Here is a 24954-nt window from a genome sequence, read left to right as displayed (position 1 = left end):
AATGAACCACAAAATATTAAAATATAAGCATTGGAACAATCTGTGATAAGTGGGAAGGAAAAGGGAGATACTCACAGGACTCCCAGTGCTTCTTCAGTTCAGCCTGTGCTAACCTGTGCCGAGCTGTGTCAGAGCCCACAAACCTCAGAGGGCTGGGCAAGACATTCCCTGGAAAACAAATACTATCAGCTCCTGTAGGAAATCATGCTCTGAGTCATGGGACATACCCTGCCCAGACGTTAGGGGACATTGCTCTGCTGGAAGCATCTTCCTCAGGAGGAGATCACCACCAGTTCCTGAGGAGCTCCCTCTCCCCACGGAGCTGCTGCCTCCTTGTGCCCAGCGATGCTCATGTGAGCAGGATAATTGGAGCTCCTTCTCTGTGGTGCACGAGTGTGACCTGCCAGGCAGGTTCTCTATTCCATCCCAGCTTGTCAGAGGCAGAAAACTCCACCTCAGGTGATCCTGCACCTGTGCAAGGGGCATCACTAGACCTTAGTGACAGCAGTGATGATGGGGACACACTTTAGAGGACACTGGCCATGCCACACTGGCAGCAACCAAGGGTTTAAGTTTCAGGTGGAAAGAAGACAGAGCATCAGGAACAGAAATGCATCACAGCCAGCTATTTAAAAGCTAATCTCCTTCTGAAAATGTGTGAGGGTGCAGAACAGCCCTGCCAGCTGGGGACATCAGTGTCACAAGGTCACACCCTGCAATAATACCAGACTAATACCTGCTCAGCCTCTGCTTTTAGAATTAGGGTCTTTAGCTGGACAGGCAGCCTGAGCAGAGAGATTCCCCTCACTCTTTCTAAGCTCTGGCATCAGGGATGGAGCAGGAGGAGCTGTGGGGGAGGAAGGCACCAAGGGTGCTGCACCCAGGGTGAACTCAGTACCCAGCACTCGGGTGGTGGCAGCCAAGGTGCAAAAGGATGTGACTCCTGCATGAGTAGCTTTGTTTTCCTTCCTCCCATCTGACATTACTCTCTGTTCAGACTAAAGGCACATGACTCCTTTACTCCATTGGGAGCTTTCCCAAGGACACCATCTGAGATCAGCAGCTTTTGATTCAGCTGGTGTGATACCAGTTAGTCAGCACTGATCTGTCTGGAATGATGGTGTTTGATTAGTTTTTCACTTCTCTCTTTCTCTGGAGTTCAGAGGAACACAAAGGAAACTGAAAATCAGGGGCAGAGCACTGCACAAAGAACACTTAATCCCTTGAAATGCAAAACCTCCATTAAGGAAAAAGGATGCTAGTTGAGGATGGATTTATAGTTCAAGCATACAAAAATTGAACAATACTTAATGCTGCTGTTACATTTTCCATTAAAGGATTAACAAATGCCTGATACAAAGTTCCTGAAAGCTCTTTCAAATGGAAAAAATCAGGCAAAAGGATGATTTGCTTAGTGATGCTGAGCAGACTTGGCACAGGGGAGGTTAAACTCCAAAGTCCCAGTCCCCTCCAGTCCTTGACTTCCCAGAGCTGGCAGAAAACCTCTAGTGCTGTCCATGAATCTGTCTGTGTCCTGCCAGATGCCTGCAAACCTTCATGGACCTGGAGCTGGAAGCACTGAAGCTGCACAAGAAGAGGGAAACTTGGGAAGGCTTTCCCAGGGGTAAGAGATGCTGTTCCATGTTGCAATCATTTGGCAACTCTCTCAGTTGCACGACTACTGATATCAGTAATAAAACAGGTTTTCCTTCACCAAGTATTTTTATTTCCCACCTTAATTGAAACCTGACCATCAAACAGCCTCCTTATTCCAGCATAAATGATTTAAAACACCAGCTTTGCTAATTATCACCATTTCTTTTAAAAGCAGTTCAAGAATTTCTAATGAAATCCCGATTAACATTCTGAAAACCCTGCACCTGCTCTGAAGGCAAATAAGACTTTGAACCGAAATGCAGCTGACCTACTTTGGTTTAAATTCATATGACCCTGGGAGCTGGTTCCAAAGTGCAACGACCCTTCAACCCATCCTGCTGCTGCCTCCCTTGGCAGCCCTGGGGCATGGGCTGTGTCCTGCCATGGAATCAGAATGTCCTGAGCTGGAAGGGACCCACAAGAATCATCCAGTCCAGCTCCTGGCCCTGCACAGACACCCCAACAATCCCACCCTGTCCCCAAAATCATTGTCCAAACACTCCTGGAGCTCTGGCAGCCTTGGGGCCGTGCCCACTCCCCTGGGGAGCCTGTTCAGTGCCCACCACCCTCTGGGGGAAGGACCTTTTCCTGAGAACCAACCTGATCCTGCCCTGACAGGGCTCCAGCCATTCCCTGGGTCCTGTCCCTGCTCACACAGAGCAGAGATTGGAGCTGTTCCTCATGAGGAAGCTGCAGCCCCTGGTGAGATTTGACCTCAGCTTTCTCTCCAGAATGAATCCAGAGAGTCATTATTACCAAGTGAAGATCCTCACACCAACCATGTCACAAACTCTTCAACGTTCTATTACAATTAATCCTTTTCACTGTCCCTTTGTAAATATGGGAGCAAATTAAGTGTAAATGTACAAGTGTGAAAACTAAGAAAGACACTGACTTAGAATCCCAGATGTGGTCAGTTCTCCCTGGCACAGCAGCACAGGACCTGCCTCATGCTGCCTGCATCCAGCCAAATGCTGGAGGGGAGGTGGGCACAGCAGTCCCCCTAAATGCCAGGAGAGGCTCCTTCAGGAGCTGTGCACCAGCTGTACATCAAAGCTCACACAAAACCTCAGTATTTGCCCTCAAACTGGATTTCCCTTTTTTCCCCAACAGCTCCTTTCCCCATCCATTGGAGTTCCACATGCCCTGCCCCACGCTGGGTCAGCACAGGACCCCAGATGGAGCTGGAGGGTGTGTGGCTGCCAGCCCCTGGCACAGCCCTCCCCTGGCAGAGCTGGGGCAGAGATAGGCTGCCCGCCTGCTTTCCACCAGAAGCTTGATAAAATTGTCCTTGCAGGGGAAGAATATTGTTATTTTTGTCATGTTCCCGTTTTCCAAAAGGGAAAATATCCCATTAGGAAAGCACCCAGCTCCCCTCTGGAGGAATTTGGAGCAAAGAGTGGACTGAAGGGGTCTCTGTATCCCTGCTGACAGCCAGCAAGTCCCTCAGCACACCAACCCTGCCTCCACCTGCAACATCAAGGTCAGAAGATAGAACTGATGGGTTATTTAGGAGCCCTCATTGAGCTGTGGATCCTCCTTGACACTGCACGTGTGACTGAAATAAAGGACATCTATTTTCTGCTCCTGGTTGTCAGCTTGTTCCTCCTCCCAGCTGCTGGAATTCAAACAAGGGCCTTGCTGTGCACAGGGTTTGACTTGCTGGAATTCAAACAAGGGCCTTGCTGTGCACAGGGTTTGATCTGCTCAGGTAAAACACAGTATTCTGTCCCATCTTTGCTGCCCTCCCTGGCTGGTGCATCAGCCCCACGTCCCAGACCACCCTGTGGAGCTCAGGCTCGTCACAGCCAAAGTCCAGCAATGCCTGACCCTTGCCCACACACAGACATGTGGAAGATGAAGCAACACACCTTTCCACCGCAGCCAAGACCACTGAGATGATGTTATGCCACATTTTGGGAGATGTCACCAAGAGGCAAAGGTCAGCTCGGTATTTTGTCTCGAGTTCCCCTCCACGAATGCAAAATCCAGAGTGGCCCAGGCTGGTGGGAAGGGACTTCCAGTGGCCACTGAGGCCAAGGTGTCACTTGGTGTGGACTAGGTCAAGGTGGACCCCCAGACTCACAATTCTTGCACAAAAGCATTGTACTAATTGTGTTTGAATGTCTTCCTCCAAGGTGAATAATATTAAGTGAAGAAAAATAAAATTGGGATTCAGAATTTGGGTTGAGACAAAATAACATGGCCAGGCTGGCTCTAAGAGCACCTTGGTGCAAAAACACACAGCAGTGTCAGGCACCAAGCACCCAAACCCCTGTGGCTGTTCCTCTGTGACCTGTCCAGGGCAGCTCTCACTCCTCCAGACACCACAGCAGAGCAGGTCACCACATCTCCCAGGTCACCACAGCCAAGCCACGTGGCCATCTCTGACTCCACACCAACCTTCCCTCTGTGCCTGTCACAGCCCCTGGGAAGGCTCCTCTCTGCCCACACCAAGCAGACACACAGTGCTTCAATACAGTGGGAAATGAACACAAAATTTTATTATTTTATTCATTTTTAATAGGCACAGACCCTTAATCAGGCTTGCTGGGCTTTGGGGCTTCCTTTTCTTTTCATACTCTTATTTCATTCAAGTGTTTCAGGGTGGCAACGCCTACAGTACATTTGTGCCTGAGCATATCAACCATCCTGCAGATTTCTTGCAGCTTCATATGGGGATGTTCTGGCAGCAGGGGCTGGTGCCTTTCCCTTCCAGCACCTCCCAGGCCCTTTCATGGCACATCTCCTCCCCCCTGAGTCCCCAGCACGTACCCACGGCGTGACCAGTGCCTGCCGTGCTCCTGCCCTGCACGGGCAACTGCACGTGGCCACAGTGCCAGCACAGAGCTGTGTGACAGCCAAGGGACACGGCTGAAACAGGAGCTGAGCCACCTGAAACCTCTCCAGAGCTGGGAATGCTCACTGCTCCTTTCCTCTGCATGTCCACCCACAGCCAGGGCAGAGCTCCCGGTGCTCCCATTCCCCACGAGCATCACCGAGGTTATCCCCGTGCAAAATGAGCTGTGCCAGAAGGAGAGTTAAATTTGGGCAGCTGGAGGCAGAGGCACCCCAAAGCTGCAGCACAGCATCACCTGCACCCTCCAGAGCAATCCCAAGGCAGCTTTTCCCAGGCTGGTGGCTCCAGGTGGGCTCAGAGGTGCAAAGCCAGTGAGCAGAGCCAGGCTGTGGAGCATCATCTCCCTGAGCCCCTCTGAGCCCTCACACGTCTCCCCTGCCCAGCAATATTTAGGTTAAGCCTTGGGTGCTTACGCTGCCTTGGAAATTCAGGCACAGCTCTTCCTCCAGATGACGTTAAACTCCTGCAGCTCTCCCAGCCACAAAGCCTGGTTTAATCGAAGTTGTGATTAAACCTGACAACCTCCTTGTGTAGACTCTCCTCAATGAGATTCGGAACAGCTAAAATTAGTCTAATTTAGTGTTAATCATTAATCCTTTTATCCACACTTAATCCAATTTAAATGTCCACACAACGAGCTTGCACAGACTTAGTTACTGAAATTTGAAACAGAATTGAATTAAATATTTTTAATTAGATCAATACAATCTGAGTGCTGCTGTAAGAGGGGTTTACCACAGATGATTATCAGCTGCTTGGTTAATAATCAAAATTATCTCAAGCTCTGTGCTCTCCTGACAGCTCCAGCACTTTGGGATTGCGTGGACATCTCCATTGGTATTCAATGAATCAAAATACCCTTTCTAGTCCTCAGGCTGGAAAAGAGACCTTCAAACACAAGGTTCAGGAGGCAAATAAAACCCTGCCTTGAAAAAAAAAAGCAAACACCAAACACTTTTTTAGGTGAAATGTCACAGTTCCAACACTTCACACTGACCTTTGTTTCGGGGACTGGGGCAGCACAGTCGCTGCTTCTCGGGGTGAGCAGGGCCAGGGCAGGTCCCACCTCTCATTGCTGGGGGCTGGGAGGAGACAGCACAACTCACCCCCTAAAAAGCCAACTGAGGAACGCTAACCTTGAACTTTCCCTGTCTAATTGCTGTCTCCTCCAGCTATCTTTTCTGCAATGATCATTTTCCTAAGCATTGCAGAAGAGAAAAAACACAGCCCGAATGCAGGAATCAGCTGCAACCTTGGCTGCCAAGTTGGCAGAGAAGATAAAGACCTTTTATTTAAAGCAAAAAAAACCCAGACGCTGAGGAGGGAAAGACAAGTCTTTAGCAACTTTTACAGCCAGTCTTGCAATTCAATTTCCTAAGCACATTCAAAACTTGCAAAAAACCCCCCAAGTTTTCACGGGCAGCATTTCCCCAGCTCACTGCAGGGGCGGGGGAAAGCCTCCAACCTCCGTGGGACGTGCGGGATGTGAGGAGCGAGGGCTGACTCACTGCTCCAACATCCCCACGGCACAGCTCAGCAGGGATGGGGAAGGGAAAACCACCAAATTCAAGGAGCGTGTCCCTTTTTGAGGCAGGTCGGGCAGGGAACCAAGTGTTGTGTGGGGCATCAGCACCTGGGGAAAAGGGGAGGGAAAGCAGCTTGATCCTCACCTGGAGGATTGCAAATTAGTTTGGAAGTGTGACCCCAGCACAAGCAAGACTTTAGGCTGGTTTTAACTGTAGAATCAGAGAACAGTTTGGGCTGGAAGGGAACCTGAAGATCACCAAGTCCAATCTTTATAAGCCAGTTCTGTGGGTTTAGGGCCGAATTTGGGTGGTATCACCTCACAGGGCAGTTTTGCAGAAAGGAAGGTGTTAAATCCTTCAACAAAAAGGATCTGACTAACACACACTCCAGCAGCTCCCATGTTTCTCAGAGCTCTGTTCTGCTCCTTTCTCACACTCAAGAGACAATCCAGTGCTCAGCCTGGGCCGTGACACCAGTGATGCTGCAGGAGCAGGAAGGGGAAACACGGCACCAGCCACTCACATCACAAGTTATTCACGTCACAGAGAGGTTTCCCCTGCGTGGGCTGAGATAAAACCCAGCTCAGAGTTATCAAACCCACATTCCACAGGCCACAGGCCCTCTTTTCCATGCACTGGGGGCAGGGAGGAAAGGAACTCCCCTCCTTCCCTCCCTGGTTTGGGGACAAGCCCCCTTTGGCTCCAGCTTGCTTTGGGGGGTGCTTGCCCACTCTTTGGTCTGCACCTCACCAGGGTTTACAAACAATCCTGGGTGCCCCCCCAGGAGATTCAGCCTCCTTTAGAGCATCCTTTGAAAGCTCCCTCTGAGCTTCACCTCTTTCCACATACACCAACTTCTCCCTAAAATTGCTGCTCTCACATCAACTCACACACATTTTAATTTCTATACACTGCCCTGGCAGATCAATTCCCATCATCTCAGCCAGAAATCTGTCCAGTGTCCATCACCTGCCCTGTGAAATCAGAAGCTGTAAATCCCCACAACTTCTCATGGCTTTAGCAACTCCCTAAGGTCAGCAGCTGCTGAGATGTGTATGGAGTATATATGATTTCTCCAGCCAGAGCAGTGCATGAGCACGGATGGAGCCTGCAGTGGGAGCAGATGATGATGGTGGTGATGCAACGAGCTGTGAGTTCTTGATGCAACACTCCCTGGCTGCAGTCCAGGGAACCAGTGTGACAGCAGGGCCTCCTGCTTCTCCCCAAAATGGGAACAGCACCGTCCTCCAGCTGAATCACAAGGAGTGACACAACGGGGTGTTACAGAGCTGCAGCATCAAGGGCAGGAAAAGTGACAAACAGGGTTTTAACGGGTTGATGTGACCTGCACTAGCTTAGGAAATGCCAGTTGTTATTTCCAAGAACTAAGGCGCTGTCACACACTGCAGCTGCCACCTGCTAATGGTGGCCTTTGGCATGAACCACCTATAGAAACCTTTAACAAACACCTTCACACCTTGGCCTGGGTAACACCTTCGCTGTCCTTTACCATGGCATTTTAACCCATTTCACTGCAAGAAAAAAGAGCAAGGGACATTCATTTTGCTGAATTGACTGTGCACAGCCCCAAGCCCCAGATCCAAACACTGCCATATTTCAGGAGCTGTGGATACAGACCTTTGCCCTCACTCCCAAGCACCAGCTCAATAAAACATCTATTATCATATTAAATATTTATTGCAGAAGTAGTTAGACAGCTGCACAGCAAGTCAGACAATAAGTAGCTGGTGCTGGAATTATATCTTGGGGTAATTTGTTGTGGGGTTTTTGGGGGGATGGGGTGGGGGGAATATCACCAAGTTTTGTAAAAGAAAAAAAAAGAATAAGTGGAAGGAGAAATGGAAGGAGGAATAGAGGGAGATGATATATAGGGAGGACATACAGAACGAGTTATAGAGGGAGATGATATAGAGGAAGATATAGAAGGAATTATAGAGGGAGGTGCTATAGAGGGATATGATATAAAGGAAGATGATATAGAGGGAAACATAGAAGGAGAAAGAGAAGGAGATATAGAAGGAGAAATAGAAGAAGGTAAAATTAAAAAGAAAAGAAAAAATAGAATTAAAAAAAAGCAAAAAGGAGGAAAAAATAAAAGGAAAATAACTAAAAGAAAGAAAGGGAGAGAAAGAGGGGTTTTTCCCCCCGTCTGTCCGGATTAAGGGCAGGAGCTGCCAAGCGACGGGGGGGCGGCCCGTGCTGGCCCGTGCTCGGGGCACCGTGCCCGCCCCGGCCGGCCCCGCCCGCCCCACGGGCAATATAAGCGGCGGCGGCGGCGAGTGCGGCAGCAGCTGCCGAGGGGAGCCCGAACAGCCTCGTCCCCGCAGCCAACACCGCAGCGCTCACCGGCCCGTCCTGGCCCTGCAGCAGCACCGCCGCTGGGTAAGGGGGTGCGATGGCATGGGGGGGTGCCATGGGGTGGGATGGAGTGGGATGGGGGACTGCAATGCAGGACTGCGATGAGGTGGGATGGGGGACTGCGATGGAGATGCAGGACTGCAATGGAGTGCAATGGGGGACTGCCATGGGGTGAGATAGAGGGGTGGGATGCAGGACTGCCATAGGGTGGGATGGAGGTGTGGGATGCAGGACTGCCATGGGGTGGGATGGAGGGGTTGCTGTGCAAAACGCGGGGGACCCACCTGGATCCCCCCACTCAGGCTCTGCGCTGGGGGCAGCTCCCCCAGCCCTGCGGCCACGCGGTGGGTGCGTTTTCCAGCTGCGAACCTTCAGTAAAACTCCAAAATCCCCTCTTAAAGCAGCGCTGGGGAGGGTCTGCAGGGAGCTCGGGCTGCCCGGAGGGCTCCGGCGCTACAGCAGCTGCGTTTAACTAATGTCCTTCTCTCTTCTCTTGTAGCACTGACATCTAAACCTGCTGCAAAAAAAATATAGAAATGGAAACCATGCATGAGCTGATCCCCTTCGCCAAAGAAATGCTCAGCCAGAAGCCCAACAGGAAGATGGTCAAGCTGTACATGCTGGGCAGCGTGCTGGCTTTCTTTGGGGTGGTTATCGGGCTGGTGGAGACCGTGTGCAGCCCCTTCAGCTCCGAGGGGAGGCTAGAGGAGGAGGAGGAGGAGAAGAAACCTGCTGTGACACCAGAGCAAAGGCTCCCCCAGAAACAGGAGGATTTGATCTTGGAAAAGAGCAAGAAGCCCGGGGCGGTGCAGAGAGCCCTGGTGACCAGACAACACGCGTCGTAGGGCCCCGCCGAGCTGCCCTGCTGAGCACTCGAGCACAGACTCTGCTGCCCCTGCCTCCCTGGTGGTGGTTCCAGCACGGAGAGAGAAGCCTTGGCTGGAGGAGACTGCGAGAGAGACACTTGGAAGAAGCGAAGAGTTTTATTTGCTGCTGTGCAGCAGTGGGGGAAAAAAATACCTTTTGTTGGTATAAACCTGTGCAAGATGCACAGCATGGTTTCTTATTTTTATTACAGATGCGTTTTACACCATTTTGCAAGATCAATAAATGTTTTATATGGTACCCCAGTGCTCTCTTGCTGCGTTTATTTTCCAAGCTTTCTGTTATTGATGTGCAGATAGGTTTTCCTGGAGCTCCTTTCAGGGGGCAGCTGGGGGGGACCCAGAGAAGTGTGGGTGACATTTTCCTGCAGCCTCTCAATAAAGCTCCCCCAGTGGGGCTGTTCTAGGGTCTAGGAGATCAGTGTGTCTGTACTTCTGGCAGTTTCTCCCTTCCAAAATGAGCCAACTGGGGAGGAGGTGGCATTTGTGTCACATGGGTGACAAACACGCCCCAAGCTGGAGGTGGGGTTGTACTTCAGGGGGTTATTTGGGTTGGATGGCACAGATTCATGTCTCTGCCATGGCCATGTGTGCACAGAACTGTTTAAAAATTAATAAATAAAACCCTTATCCTTGCCTTGGCAGTCCTCTAACTGGCTACAGCTGCTGCACAGCAAAAAAACTTTAAAAATCTCTTCTACCTCTCCTGGGATCCTTCACAAACCCATCACAGACATGGAATTGTGCAGATTAATATTAGCTTCCAGTATTACAGGGGTGTCAGAGATGGAAAAACTGAAGCATGGAGGTGGCACAGTCAGGCTGGAGGGTGTGGAAATAAAGTTTCAAGCTTCAGGCTCTACCCAGGGCACTGCCAGAATCAGAGGACTTTCACCTATTTAAAAATCTTTCTGGGGCTTAGCAAGACTCTGTTGCTTTCAGGACTATGTCATGTTAATCAAATAAAGCCTCCAGCCAGCCAGAGCTGAATGATCCTGACCATACTTTGGAAGGGAGGGCAGGGAAACAGTCCATGTCAGTCATGACTGGGGCAGAAAATCCCTCTTTATCTGCTCTAAGACACACCAGCAAGGCAGAGGTAGGAGCAGGCTGCACACCTTGCACAGAATATGGAATATGCACATCAGGAATATGCCATTCTCTAGCAAAACCCCAAACAATTGATCCAAACAGGGGATCACAGAAAATGAAAAAATGCTGCCTGACACCAGTGCCAAATGTGTGGCTCCTTCCAGAGCTGCACAAGATCAGAATCTGAAGACAGCAGAGCACAGCTGAAACTCACTCTTATAATTTCCTAATGCATAACCCACAATTCATTTTGCTGACATTTCTGTTTAAAAAACCAAACAATAAAACAGCACCACATTGCAGAAGAGGAGTCTTTACCCAGTCTCTGCACAAAAACTCTGCTCAAGTTTTCAATCAAGGTTAAAACACCTTTTCCTCAATTAGAATTAAAGTTCACTCTAAAATGGCCTTTGAGAAGTACTTTGTTTAGTCCACAGCCAACCCTTTGGTCTCTGGCAAGGTTAAACAATCCAACCCCTCACTGGTACCAATGGAAGTTTCATGGGAGAACATGAGAACTGAGGCCTGAGGAGGGTCCATCGTCCTCCCTCTACCTGCCAATTCCAGCTTTGAGGAGGTTCTATGGCTGCAGCCCAGTCTCAGGGACAGGGAAGGCTGACCTGGAATTCCCTGTGGCACACTTGGTGCATGGATAAAGCAGGGACCTGGATGCCTGTGGCTGTATCAGGCATGAAAGGGTTCCCAGGTCTGATCTCTCCAGCGTTACTGTCAGAGTCAAACACTCAGATTAAACCAAGACGACAATCACATCTCTGTCCAAGGAAACTGTTAATCCCACATCAATTCCCAAGATTAGTGCCACACTACAAGGTATGGGAGTCTCATCCTGGTCTTTTGAGAAGGGGAATTTTAAAATGAGGTGGAGCTGGTCTCAAGCAGCCCAGCTTGTGAGTCCAGAGGTGACGAGGTGAGCCCACCCAGGCTGACTCCCACCTGCTCGGGGTTTGGACCTGGGTTTGTCTTCACACCACAGACATGGCCTCACCACACTGTGCCCTGCCCTGCTGCCCACAGCTCCTCTTCACAGTTATCCAGTCACAGGGTTTAGGAGCTTAAAGCAAAGAGGTTTGTGGAGCAGTCAAAATAGCTCCTCCTAAGGCAGCTAACGGGATTAGACAGCTAAACCAGCCCCCTGTGCCGGCAGCTCGGGACCCACCTCGGGCAAAGCATGTCCTGCCATGGCAATCTCCTGTCCCTTGACGTACTGCAAGCTCAGAGGTGGTTACTGGACACACATGACCCTGAAAGGGCAGCCTGGGAGGTCATCCCTGGGTGTTACCACTTCCCCAGAGGACTGCACTGACATTAGACAGGACTGGCTCTCTGCAGAGCACTGAATTGGACAGTCATTAATAGCTGACTTTACCACAATGGCCATAAAACATCTTATTTAAGCCACACAATGAATTCAGTGTGCATGGAGGTTTTGTAACCCCTTTAGCATCACTGTAATGATGATGAATGAGAGACTTGCCAGATGCAGCAGATGAAAAAGTTTCAGCAAACTTCCCCACCCTTAAACCACAGCACAACCCTCCAACCCAGCCTGTCTCCCAGCCCCACCATGTCTGTATTCCTACACCAGAGAAAGGGCAGCACAGCCTGGCCAACACAAGGGCCACAAATACAGCAAACAGCATCCACACACACCAGCAGTGGAGCACACAGAATCATTCCCAGAGCCCACAGGTGAATTGCAAAAACATATTTTAATTATAAGAGCTGGGATATATCAGAGAGTAACCAGAGGGAATAAGATGTACAGACAGAACTAGTGAGGACACCTCAGGCTTCTACTGTGTAGAAGCAGACAGAGCATTTAAGGCTAAGTTAAACCCAAATCCTGAGGGATAAACTCTTGAGGAGAGTCACACGTTGCCCAGGGGCTGAATTACATTGCTGTGTTTTCAAGAGGTTGATTTCTGCTGTTCTCTTTGAGACTTGTCTGAATGTAGTTTACTCTAACCTGTAAACGTGACATTTTCCTGGTACATGAAGTTCTCAGGAAAACTGGAGCTGGCACGAGATCTGGTGAATGTTTGTGTGTTTGTACCCATCCTGCAGCATTTCTTCAAAGATCTTATTTCAGCTTGGAGCTGTTGTCCAGACCTCCATCATATGGAGCTGTGGGCCACTCAGACCCAGCAACCCCCTCTCACAGGTCAACCACTTCAAAGGCATGAGTTGAATGTCTTTACAGAGTCCTCATCCCTATTTGTAGTTTGGATGGTGGATATTTCAGGAGCTGCCAGACTAAATTTAGGGGTGCAGATAAGCATATCAACCTCAGCCACCCAACACCAAGGGCACTGGGAACATGGAAAGCGGCCAAAACTCAAAGCAGCCACAGTTCCAACAATGAAACAGCAAGGCAGCAATTCCTGATTTGGTCACACAGGGAAAAAACTATTAATTGAGCACTTAGAAATGGCTTAAACATCACAGTATTTTCTATAAACCAACAGTGTGTAGAAATATGATGTCAAACCAAACCAAACCCATCCTACAATCATCTCCAAGTCTCCTTTGGGATCTGAGAGTGCGTTTTTCTGGAGTGGTGCAGCTGTGACAGCAATGGGGTTTGCAGGATGTGCCCAGGAGCCACAGTGAGGTGACATGGAGCTGTGCCAAAGCCCACAGGCATCTGTCATGGCCCAATGGCATCATGGTGACATGCACTTTAGTGTAAGTATATTGATAACAACCCTTTATAACATGATAGCCCTGTCTGTAAAGATCATGCTTAGAGCTGTGTCTGTGGTAAATGACACTGGGAGACCTGGGTGTGAAAAATACAGTTTTAATGTCTATGAGATAAAGTAAAGCAAAAGGGGAAAGAAAAAAAAAAGAAAAAGAAAAATCCTCTGCATTTAACCAAGACTTGACCATCGGTTGAAAAAGCCAAATATCACTCAAAAGAGGGAAAAAAGAAATAGTATCCAAATTCCTGCCAAATGTGTTTGAGTTTTTCAGCTGCCTGCACAAACCTGCCTGAGCCTCAGCCTTGCCCTGGAACGTGCTCCCTCCAGGGGCTCCCCAAGCTCCCCTCTCCCAGTTTGTTGTCAGAACAAGTTTCCTTCACAGATTTGTTTCCTCCACGGAGGTCCCAGAGCACTAAATGAAGAAACTCCCCTGCTCAGAGAGGGCAGCACCACGCTGAGCATCACCCCTTGAAAACCCCAGCTCCAGACAGACATGGACACAGACGGGACCTGCAGCAGGGGAATACATCCAGGATGTTTGGGTGAAGCTGGTTCAGCAGCAGCAGGACTCCCTCTCACCGGATCAGGGCCAGGCACAGCTCTGGGCTCTCCTCTGCCGAGGTCTGGACCAGCTGAGATCAGAAAACCCTTCTCCGTCATCGCCTTTCCCTGCCCTCCTCTCCCTTCCCTCACTCCCCGCCCCCAGGAAAAAGTTAAAAACAAGTTCTTAAGTTGCACAGAGGAAAACAAGGCCAGAAAAAGCTGCGAGTGGGAGTGAGGAGCAGCAGCACCCTGGAAGGGGACGGGCAGCCAAGAGCAAACCCACACGGGCAGCAAAGTGTGGTCAGATCCTGCAGCTCCTGCTGCAGTCCCCAGCCCTCCTGGGCACCACACTGGCACCCCCTGCTTCATTCCCATGCACTAAACTGCACATAAACTGATTATGAAAGAACATTGGTGTAAGTTTTGTGCAAAATATTCAGTATTTCAGTCTTTTATTATCAGCTGTTTTGTTAAAACCCAACCCAACAACTCTCACTACCACTCCAAGGCAAGCAGAGTGTTGGTCCCAGGATCACCCCCTGCCTCCATCCCCACATCTCCTCGTGCTGATGCAGAGCAAAGAGCATGATACCTTCTCAGTCAGGCACAAAGGTTGCTGGTTATTGCTTTACTGCAGTATCCTGATGCTGGTAATAAACTAAAAAGAGCCTCTCTCTCTGCCGGCAGCACAGACAGGATCAGCTGAGATATGGTTAATTACTTCATTGTTTTTTTTCCAAGGCAAGGAATGCAATGATTGTCCCATGATTGTGACCCAAGTTCAAAGCAAAAGGAGGAAGGAAAAGGCGGAGTGAGTTCACTGGTGTTATCTGACCAAGTGTGGGCTGAGTGCTTTTTATCAGAGGGAAAGTTGAGACTGAAGTAAAAGGACAGAAAAGAAAAAAAAATCATCTGTAAAGCAGTAGCAAGGCCAGAGAGCTCCACTGCCCTGCCAGGTACACCACTGAATTAAAGCATTTTTATTTTAAAGATGCAAGAGCAGAGGAATTGAATTAAATAATTCCTTCTGACATTAGATTGATCTGAAAGGAAAAACCACAGAGCTGTGCCCAGGAAATCATACTATGGAACAGCCCTTGTCCTGTAGATCACAGAAAGTATGGAATCATTTATGTTGGAAAAGATCTCTATCACCATCAAGCACAGCCTTTGACTGATTTCCACCTTGTCAGCAAAAATTAGATGAGGTTCTTGTCCCAGCAGGGCAGTTCCAGGGGCACATGGAGCTCCCACAGTGTGTCCTCGTCCCACAGCAGGTGCTGGGACTCTGCAGTGAAGATCCCAGTCCCAGACCAAAGCTGGAACAAGCTTTATCTTTATTGCACAAGACCCGTGGCATTGACTTTGCTGCTGCTGAGGCTCAGGGAGTTAGTGGGTGTTAAGTGGGTTTTCCTCAATGTTATATTCACTTCAAGCCAGAATTGAGCTTTTACAAAACTCAAAGCAGGAACCATGGCAGCAAGGCCCTTTATTTCTGTGCAGAAAATATATTTAGAATTTCACTGCAAATGTCCCTGTGCCTGGACATGTTCTTGGACCTGGGCTGGCTGCACCCTGGTGATGGGTTCAGTTCAGCCCCTGCTCCCTCATCTGCTCCTAGATGTAAAAAACTGAGATGAAAAACTAAACCCTGGCTCAGCAAAGCATTTTTGGGGTTGTTCTGGGGTGTGATGTGCTGCTGGGCCCTTGCTGCACATCATCACTGCACAGAGCAGTGAAGAGCACTGCACAGAGCACTGCACAGAGCAGTGATGCCCTGAGGAGCACAGGGGCACTCTCTCTGTATCCCCCCATGGCACAGCAGTCCCTGGGCACTGTCCTGGTGCCAGACCCAGGTCACATCCATGTACAATGCCAGCAGGACTCGGGGACGACGTTTCACCACCTGCACTGGGCTCCCTCTGATGTTCTCCGAGTGAAACTTGATGCTGCTCAGCAAAGACACACCTCTTCCAGGGTGTTGTGCAAAATTCTGCATTTTAACGTAGGACAGGAAATATGAAAAGAGCCGGGCAGGACCCAAACAGCTCTGCTGGCCAGGCCCAGCCGCAGGGAGCAACCCAAGGGCTCTGCTTCGCTCATCCAGCCACCCGGGATTTTCCAGAGCCTTGGAAGTCGCAGCTCCGCCGCTAACAGGTTTTTAAGGATTCCCTCTGCAAAGGGGTGTTTTGTTTTGGCTTTTTTTTGGTTGTTCCTTCTTTCTCTCTTATGCTTTATTTCCTCACTCCACAGTGGGATGGGTCGGTTGCAAAAGATTCTCATTCCCTTGCTGGGATTGGTTTTGGCCTTCTGGTTTTATTCTGCGAGGGAGAATTTCAAACCGGGTAAGTATCCAAAGTGACTCTGTCTTTAAGGAAAAATTATGAAAAGCCACATTTGGATGTTTTGCATAGAAACCATGCAGAGCTTTGACCAAGCCAAGCCCGAGCCTTTGTGTGGTTGCTGATATCAGAAAGCTGTTTTAGCAAAGATTTGAAATCAAATTGAGCAAGGAATATGCAGAAATCCTTCCTGAGGGAGCAGGTGAGGCAGGGGCTGAGGAGGAGAGGGCATTGAACGCTCCATTTTCCAGTGTTTAGCAACAGAGTTTATAAACCTGACTTTTAAGTGTTAATTTTTAAGTTTGGGGTGTTCACTTAGGAGATTATTTTGACTACAGAATAGTTGGGGTGTTGATAAATTGTGTTCTGATTCATGGAAAAAGCTGCTGAAAGAGTCAAATGCTGTCCCTGCGTTGCTGCTCCATGAGGAGCTTCAGCGTCTCCACGGCTTTTTCCATGAGATGGAGGAGATGTCCTGGTGCTGGAGGCTTTGCACTCACAGCTTCATTTACCTTCCAATTAACTGCTTATTCTGAAAGGCATTACAGGATTTTTTTCAGTTTTAGGGTTTTTTTTTCTAACAGCACTCACATAAATTAAATGCCTGTGCCTCGGTCCCCAGAGATGCTGAAAGGGAAGCGGGTGATTGTCACTGGAGCCAGCACTGGAATTGGGGAGCAGATTGCTTATCACCTGGCACGGATGGGATCCCACATCCTCATCACAGCACGGACAGAGGCCAAGCTGCAAAAAGTAAATGGCAAGATGGGCACTCTCACATGCATGTTCACAGCAGGGCACACTCTCACATCACAGCTCCATCCACGATGCATGAATATCCACACTCATTATTTCCACAGCACAGAACCCATCTGGGAATGTTGACACTCACAGGTAGACACACCTGTGCTGTCTGGAGCTCCTGCATGCACAGAAATCCCTCTCTTGCAGACCCACACCTCCTGCAGAACATATTATAATATTTGAACTCCTGTACATGCATCCCCACACACACATGGGCTGCCTCAGCACACACACACCCTCATTCCACTGCAGTGATATCCAAGCTCCTGCTCTCCCCACACACAGGCAATTCCAGCACAAATAGAGAGCCAGACCGCCTCGGGTATAGGAATAATTTTCCAAGTTCACTTTGAAGCTTAGAAGGCTCCAAACACACTCCCAAACCGCTGTTTTAAGGTGGGGACACATCACAGGGAGCACAGACACCCACTTTTGTGACCACACCAGGCTTGCGGGGCAGGGAGAGGCGTTGCTGACGGGCTGTGTTGGTGGCAGGTGGTGGAGCGGTGCCTGGAGCTGGGAGCAGCCTCGGCGCGGTACGTCAGCGGCACCATGGAGGACATGGCCTTCGCCCAGCACGTGGTGAGGGAGGCCCACACCTCGCTGGGTACGTCTGCAACCCGCTCTCCACAAGCGGCAGCATCTCAGGCTCTTTGCCACACACAAAAAAAGTAAGAGAGATGCTGCGAGATGGGAGAAATTTCTGCCTGGTTCTGCCCGCTGCCCCCCTGCCTGGCTGCAGCATGGCATCTCCAACCGAACTGCCCTCTCTGTGCCCTCGTGACATCCTGTTGCAGTGTCATAATCCTGCATTTCATCACCCACACTCTGAAGTGTCCGGTGGCCCCACAGCAGCCCCAATATCGCGGTCACAGGTCAGGGCTGCAGAAATGCACTATTTCAGCCCCGTGGGGAGCATTTCCTCTGCCTCCCAGGGCCACAGGCAAATGTGGGTGATCTCCCTTGTGCCGTGGTATTTCTGTTTTGAACAAAAAAAATAATCACAAAAAATTTTTTACTGGCAGCACCATCCAGGATATATCCCTACTCCAGAAATAACAGGCCACAGCTCTGACCCAAAAACCTGATTACTTTTGATTACACTTATTCTGCTTCCAGGAAAGGCTGTTTTGCTGGCTGTAGCCCCCTCCCCACACCCAGCACTAACATCCTTTCTTCTCCCTGCAGGAGGCCTGGACATGCTGATTCTTAACCATGTCGGTGCATCATACTTTGGTTTTTTTGATGGAGATGTTGAGCACGTACGAAAGCTCCTGGAAATCAACTTTCTCAGCTATGTAGCCATGACCACATCAGCCCTGCCCATGCTGAAGGAGAGTGAGGGCAGCATTGTAGTGGTTTCATCCATGGCAGGTGAGTGGGGAGTGAAGTAGGCGACATGGAATTCATCCAAGAAACACCATGGACTGATTTCCAGAAGTAGCACACAGACACCAGGCATCCTAAAGGACCCATAACTGCTTAACACTCAAAAAATCCCCCACCAAAACCAACCCCAACACCCAAATCCAGATAATTTTTTAATTTTCTTGATGGAATTCATTCTCTGATACAACCCAACTGCCCCAGCTTGCTTTTAGTTGCTCTGCAACTAAACCCCACAGCTGGTGTGCTGATCAGTGTTCTGGTGATCAGCTTAGCTCAGGATCCAGGGACAGGAGTTTCAACTTTGCACTGTCTCTCCCAACTGAGGGTTTTGTGGTTACTGTGCATTGCTTATACCCTTAGCAGGAACATGAGCCATGCTGTTGGCCTTAAGACCTTAAAAGAGTTGAAGCCAACAGGAATATTTGTAACACTGCTATTCAGGTGTCAGGATGACATTTCACTAACAGTAAACTCTCTTTGGGGAAAATATTCTCTCTGATGAAGGGCAAAAAAGAGGTTCAGGCAGAGCAGCTTCCTGTTCTATAACAGAACTTCACTCTGTGTCCAGGTAAAGTCGGGTTTCCATTTACTGTCCCCTACTCTGCGACCAAGTTCGCCCTGGATGGATTTTTCAGCTCCCTAAGGCAGGAATTCAGCATCCAGAGCATTAATGTTTCCATCACACTCTGCATCCTTGGCTTCATCGACACTGGTAAGAGCTGTGCTGTTTGATCCACTGCTCGGGGGCTGCGCATCACCCTCCCAGCTTCTCATCCTGCCCCTCAGCCCCCTCTGCCACCGAGTCACCCTTTCGCCTCTGCTGCTGCTCCTCCTCCAGCACCTCTCTGCCACCAGTCTCAAAACTAACTTATTTCCCCATGCCACATAAAACCAGCCACCATTTACAGGCTGGCACAGCCAAACATCCAGTTAATACAAATGCTGGCCACCTCCCTCTCATCAATCCCACCTATTGATGCAGGAGTGAGGAATGGGAATGCAACGTATGTATTTTGCATTTCCTCAATGGAATTTGTACTGATACAACTCCATTACCCCAGTTTGCTTTTTGACCAGCTGTGCCATTAAATCCCACACGCTGGTGTCAGACTCATCCAAGACACAAAGCTCATGTACCCCAGCACGTTCTGCAGGGCAGCAGATTTGAGTCTTGTCAATTTATTTACACTTTGACATGCACACTGAGATGTCCAATATTAGGAAACATTTTGCAAGCCCATTTTTTTTCATGTTAACAAGATGGCCTTCTGCAGCCATCCCACTTACCCCTCTGTGTACCCCTCATCCCCTCTATGTGCTCCCCCACTCTCCCTCATCCCTCTGTGTGCCCCTCGAGGTCCCCACTTGCCCCTCATCCCTCCATGTCCCCCTCTTTGTCCCCTCTCTTCCCTCAGTGTCCCCCTCTTTGTCCCCTCTCTCCCCTCAGTGTCCCCTCTCTGTCCCTGCTCTCCCCTCATCCCCTCTCTGTCCCCCTCGGGGTTCCTACTCCCCCCTCATCCCTTAGTGTCCCACTAGTGGTCCCCTCTCTGCCCTCATCCCCCCGTGTCCCCCTCGGGGTTTCTACTTTCCCTTCATCCTCCCGTGTCCCCCTCAGTCCCCGCATCCCCCCGCGGGTGTGCGCACTCTGACCCTCGCCCCGCAGAGAGCGCAGTCCGCGCTGCCGCGGAGGTGCTGCGGGAGCGCCCTGCGCCGCGGGACGAGTGCGCGCTGGAGATCCTGAAAGGGGCCGCGCTCCGCCGGCGGGAGCTCTACTACCGATACAGCTCCACGCGGCTGCCGCTGCTGCTGCGGGACTGCGCCGCCGACCTCCTCGACTACCTGGTGCGCAGCCGGTACCACCTGCCCGCGACCCCCGGGACTCCCCGCCCGCCCCACTGAGCCGCGGGGAACCGGGGTGGGTCGGACCGGGCAACACCTCCCTGTGCCGGGCGACCGGAGCTGCCGGCAGGGATCGCCACGGTTCGGTTTGTGATGCGCTGGCGGCACCCGGAGGGGCGAGGGAGGTGTGGCAGCTCTGCCTGGCCCTGGCCCTGGCCGCGGAAAACCTAATTATTAAAGTAATTATTAAATAAATTGTACTAACCGGGCAGGTTTTTGTGTGTGCCGTGAGGGTTTTATCACTTCTCTGTGCTATAAACAGGCACAGCTCCACTGACCTCGCTATTGCCGGGAGGTTGAATCGTGGCAATAATCTTCCATTATTTCATTTTGGGAATAAAACGTCCTTTAGCCTATTTGTTAGCTGAATGGCTAAATTAATAGAATTTTAGAATCACAGAATGGTTTGCATTGGAAGACAGTGTAGTTCCATCCCCCTGTCATGGGCAGGGACACCTTCCACTAGACCAGGTTGCTCCAAGCCCTGTCCAACCTGACCTGGAACATTTCCAGGGATGGAGCAGCCACAGCTTCTCTGGGCAACCTGTGCCAGGGCCTCAATACCCTGACAGGGAAAAATTTCTTTCTAATACCCAATATAAATCTGCACTCCTTCAATTTAAATCCATTCACTCCCCATTCCCAGGTGTCCCATCCCCAAAGGCAGTCACCAAACAACACACCCACCACTCCACGGAGGGAGAAGCTGAACACTCTCAAAAAGCACACCTGAAACTCCTGGCAGGCCAAGGGTGCAAAGGGACAGCCTAAAGTCCAAAGCCACACTTTTTATTAGGTTAATGTTTGCTAAATCACTGGCAGTGTAATGAAAAGGTCCAAGAGATACCAGCAAACTTGCGTAAGATAAGAACCACCTTAAAACTTCCCAGCTCCATTTGCAACCTACCGACGCCTCCAACTCCCCGTGCTCAGAGCCACAGGATTTGTCTCACTCCTCCCTGTACTTTTGCAGAGGGATGGGATTGTTCCTGAAGATTTTCATCCCCTTGCTGGGAGGGCTACTGGCCTTTTATTTTTATTCGGCACCTCAGAGTTTCAATGAAGGTAAGTCATCAGAAAAATGCTTTACACCCACAGCCAGGCTGCTGCCAGAGTGGCAGTGTGTGCCATGCAGAGGAGCACAGGGCACTTGAAGGGCCTCTTGGAGCACAGCTGGAGAAAATGAAGCATGGGAGGGCTGAGCGCTGGGAGGGGAGGGCAGGCAGACTTCCATACAAGGGGTCAAAGCACAGGAAAATCTCACAGGATTTCACTGACTCTGTTGGGACACACAGTGTCTGACCTCTGTATGTGACTTATTTGGGAAATGTGCAGTTTTCCACTTTAATCCTTTTACTAGTCAGCAATTGGTGTTCCCAGGCCAGGCTGGGTGCTGAGCTCGAGCCTCACACGTGCTCCCCCAAACCAGTATTAAGGACCAGTCTCCAGTGGGGGTCTGACGAGGGGTGCACACTGCAGTGGGAATGTGCTGCTGCCTGCAGCTCCTGCCCCCAAACGTGAGGGGTGGCAGGGACAGAGCAGAGCCACAGTGCCCACGTGTGGAGGGACACGGTGGGATGTGCGTGCTCTGAGTTCAGCGCTGTCCTCTCCAGAGATGCTCCGGGGGAAACGGGTGATCGTGACAGGAGCCAGCAGTGGCATCGGGGAGCAGATGGCCTATCACCTGGCACGCATGGAGACCCACCTACTGCTCACGGCACGGACAGAGGCCAAGCTGCAGAAAGTAAATGGCAAGCAGGGAGTGCTGGGCTGGATGCAGATATCCACACAGGAATACCAGATACTCTACAGATCCATCCCAGTGTACCCCCAGCATGAGCCTGTTCTAACACAGACCCCCCACTACAAATATTGCATTTCCAATGCTGACAGCATGATGTTTCCTTCTCCACACCCTCCAGCTGTGAATTCTGACCTCCAACAGCACAGACAAGGTCTGCCCAAGTCCTTGTCTGATCAGCCCTTGCCCTTTCTCCAATTCTGAACTGGTTTTGCATCCTATATAAAACAGAATCAAAATACGAACATTAAGCAATCATATTCCTATCTATAAATACTAAATGTTTGGTTCAGATGTGCTGTCACTCAAATCTGCAGACAGAAACATTTTTCCAAGTAACATCTCATCCCATAAAGGGAGGAGGGTTTCCAGCAAGACAGGGAGATGTGCTACTTATCCACCCCAAGACAACAGCCTGGGATGGGGCACTCCGTGAAGGTGAGTCCATGCCAACACCATTGTCACTGTTCCCACAGGTTGTGGAGCGATGCCTGGAGCTGGGTGCTGCCTCTGCCCGCTACATCAGCGGCTCCATGGAGAACCCCTCCTTCCCTGAGGTGGTGGTGAAGGAGGCTGAGACCTCCTGGGGTAGGTGACGTGGAAATGCCCCTCCTCACTCCCCAGCACATCCCATGCCACACTTTGGGACCATCCCAGCCACCAAGGAGCTGCTCTCTTTGGAGGTGCCTGTTGCCAGTGGCAGACACGCTCTGCTTTGCAGGTGGCCTCGATATGCTCATCCTAAATCACATTGGCTACTCTGGCTTCAACTTCTTCAATGGGAACGTTGGGCAAGTCCGAAAGCTCATGGAGACCAATTTCATCAGCTATGTGGCCATGACCACGTCAGCCCTGCCCATGCTGAAGGAGAGCGATGGCAGCATTGTAGTGGTTTCATCCATGGCAGGTGAGCACACCAGAGGCCTCCCCCTGCCCACATCCCTTCCTCTGCCTGAAAGGGATCCCTGCTGTGACTCTTCACCAAAAGACAGAATAAGGACCACAAGGCAGAGAGCCATGCGCTGGGAGTGAGGGTCAGCACATGACTTAGATCCTGTAAGCACAATTCAAGTCCTCCAGGAGATTTATAGCTTATATTTTGTCCTGTTAGTCACTTTGCACCCAATAATGACCTTCACACGTTGTACAACAAGTTATTTTACATGCACGGCCACATATTAAACATGATTTGCTCTGTGTGGGTATCTCTGCAGGAAAATAAGAACAGTATCACCCACAACAGAAGGTACTTCGCAGCATATGTTACATTTTAAACATTCCTGCATTTGTTTATTTCCCTCAAGCATTCATGACAACTTATTTCATCAGCCTGAATCACAATAGTGTAGCTCCTTGAAGGGAAAGAGGAAGGCAGAGCTGTGCAGCCTCATGTCTGCCCAGGACACGAACCCAAGTTCTGTCTCGGCCCCAGGTAAAGCTGGCTCCCCATTTGCTGCTTCCTATTCTGCAACCAAGTTTGCCTTAGATGGATTTTTCAGCTCCTTGAGACATGAATTCATCGTGGACAAGGTCAACGTTTCCATCACACTCTGCATCCTGGGCTACATCAACACAGGTAAGCTCAGCACCATTTCCAAGCTGGGCCCACCTTCTGGATCCAGGCTGCTTTGCCACCACTGCTGTGGTGTCTGTGCAACGGTGGAAACAAAACTCCAACTGTTTAAAAAGTATGGCCTGAGGCCTCTGACTCTGTTATCCTTGCAGGGGAGGTGGAGATTCCCCCTTGTCGTCATTCAAGGGGTGGAAAGGCATGGGAAGAACGTAGCTAAAATTGTTATTTTAACTGTTCTAAGCCTTGTCAAGTAGGTCTGATCCCCAGAGTTTGAGAATGCTCCAGGCACCCTGACCGAGCTGACGGTGCCTGTGGCAGTCCCTCCATCTGACACCCCTCCTTTCCTCCCTGTGCTCCCACCTTTCCAGAGAGTGCCGTGCGAGCCGTCTCCCACGTTATCCAGGGCACACCAGCGCCAAAGGAGGAGTGTGCCCTGGAGATCATCAAGGCTGGAGCGCTGCGCCAGCGGGAGCTGCACTACCCACCCTGGGTGGTGAGCGCCGTGGTCCTCCTCCGGGACATTGCCCCCGAATTCCTCGACTCCATGACCAGGAGCTGGTACAACGTGGAAAACCTCAGAAGAACGTAGTCCCTGGGACAGAGAGTGTGCCAGGACACCTTCAGCCAGGCATGAGGGATTTGGGTGTTGATCCAGCTGCTCGGGTGTCCTTTTCCACACCTCCAGGGCACATCTCAGCAGCCCAAGACAGGACACTCCAGAAGTCTGTAACACAGCACAAGTGTCTTTTTTAGTAATGAACTCTCATAACTGGCTTTTTCTAACCAAGAGGCACTTCAGAAAAGTCCTGCAGCAAGATCTTCTGCCAGTGTCCTGCTCAACCTCCAGAAACTGTTCCCCCATGGAAAGCCACCAAGGCAGAGGTGCTCAGTTCCACAGGACATGAGTTGAGCCCCAGCCCAGAACTGGGACTTGGGCCAAGCAGCACAACCCACCCAAAGCCACAAGAGGGTCTTTGAACCAGGAAATTCTTTGCCATATATCCCTCCTAGGTTGGTATTTGTAAAAATAAAACCTGTTACTATGAGATCTCTACGTTTCCTTGTGTTCCTTTTCCACATGCACAAGCACAGAGCCCTTATCAGGGCCCAGAGCCCTTATCAGCACCCAGCTGGCTAAACAGACCTCCTCCCGATTTGCATTAACGAAGCTTTCACTTCTCTAAAGACCTTAATGAATTTCTGCCATTCCTGAGCTCTCCTCAGCAGCCAAAACACACTTTCCCCCCCCCCCACCTCTTTCCAACCTGCAAAAAGCCCTTAAAATAATACCATTACTGTACTTCCCTAAGTCTGGATTTCTCTACCCAAAGCAGCTTGGGGAAACCCAGTCACCGAGTGCCACGAGCAGTTCCATGAGCCAGCACTCAACCTCTGCATGCTGGAGACCAGCAAAGGGACACGGCTCAGAAGAGAACTGCAAACTCTCCTCAGGGAGAAGCTGCAGAGTTTGGGCTCCCAAGAT

General features: G+C 50.3%; 4 protein-coding genes across 5 annotated transcripts in view; 3 read left to right on the top strand and 1 right to left on the bottom strand.

Annotated features, from left to right (window-relative positions):
* The window catches only part of LAMB3 (laminin subunit beta 3), a 28050-nt gene extending 27799 nt beyond the window's left edge, over positions 1-251 (bottom strand). The window contains exon 1 of one of the 2 annotated variants that reach the window (XM_071578596.1): positions 76-251. The gene's annotated coding sequence lies outside the window, so the exon portion shown is untranslated. The remainder of the gene's footprint in view (positions 1-75) is intronic. The other variant, XM_071578593.1, reaches the window with a different exon arrangement.
* Positions 252-8356: 8105 nt separating this feature from the next.
* G0S2 (G0/G1 switch 2) lies at positions 8357-9546 on the top strand. Its single transcript, XM_071578647.1, has 2 exons — positions 8357-8445; positions 8921-9546. The coding sequence occupies exon 2, from the start codon at positions 8958-8960 to the stop codon at positions 9264-9266; it is 309 nt and encodes a 102-aa protein (XP_071434748.1). The 5' UTR covers positions 8357-8445; positions 8921-8957; the 3' UTR covers positions 9267-9546.
* Positions 9547-15682: 6136 nt separating this feature from the next.
* Positions 15683-20300, top strand: LOC139683444 (11-beta-hydroxysteroid dehydrogenase 1-like). The gene is given in 8 exon segments (XM_071578590.1): positions 15683-15762; positions 15764-15820; positions 15917-16008; positions 16628-16758; positions 17305-17416; positions 17998-18183; positions 18767-18910; positions 19862-20300. Coding segments are annotated over 8 exon segments (1038 nt in total). The 3' UTR covers positions 20098-20300.
* A 630-nt stretch (positions 20301-20930) lies between these two features.
* HSD11B1 (hydroxysteroid 11-beta dehydrogenase 1) lies at positions 20931-24525 on the top strand. Its single transcript, XM_071578919.1, has 6 exons — positions 20931-21162; positions 21711-21841; positions 22375-22486; positions 22620-22805; positions 23331-23474; positions 23840-24525. The coding sequence occupies exons 1-6, from the start codon at positions 21075-21077 to the stop codon at positions 24058-24060; spliced, it is 882 nt and encodes a 293-aa protein (XP_071435020.1). The 5' UTR covers positions 20931-21074; the 3' UTR covers positions 24061-24525.
* Positions 24526-24954: the final 429 nt, after the last annotated feature.

Source organism: Pithys albifrons, chromosome 28 (genome assembly GCF_047495875.1).
Source record: "Pithys albifrons albifrons isolate INPA30051 chromosome 28, PitAlb_v1, whole genome shotgun sequence".
In the NCBI taxonomy this organism is placed as follows: domain Eukaryota; kingdom Metazoa; phylum Chordata; class Aves; order Passeriformes; family Thamnophilidae; genus Pithys; species Pithys albifrons.
This window is presented reverse-complemented; position numbering and strand designations above follow the sequence as displayed.

Excerpts from the sequence above, each read along its gene's own strand:
- G0S2 (XM_071578647.1), top strand. The coding sequence starts at position 8,958 with ATGGAAACCATGCATGAGCTGATCCCCTTCGCCAAAGAAATGCTCAGC.
- HSD11B1 (XM_071578919.1), top strand. The coding sequence starts at position 21,075 with ATGGGATTGTTCCTGAAGATTTTCATCCCCTTGCTGGGAGGGCTACTG. Across the intron at positions 22,487-22,619 it reads GGAGGCTGAGACCTCCTGGG|GTGGCCTCGATATGCTCATC; the intron begins GTAGGTGACGTG and ends TCTGCTTTGCAG. Across the intron at positions 22,806-23,330 it reads AGTGGTTTCATCCATGGCAG|GTAAAGCTGGCTCCCCATTT; the intron begins GTGAGCACACCA and ends TCTCGGCCCCAG.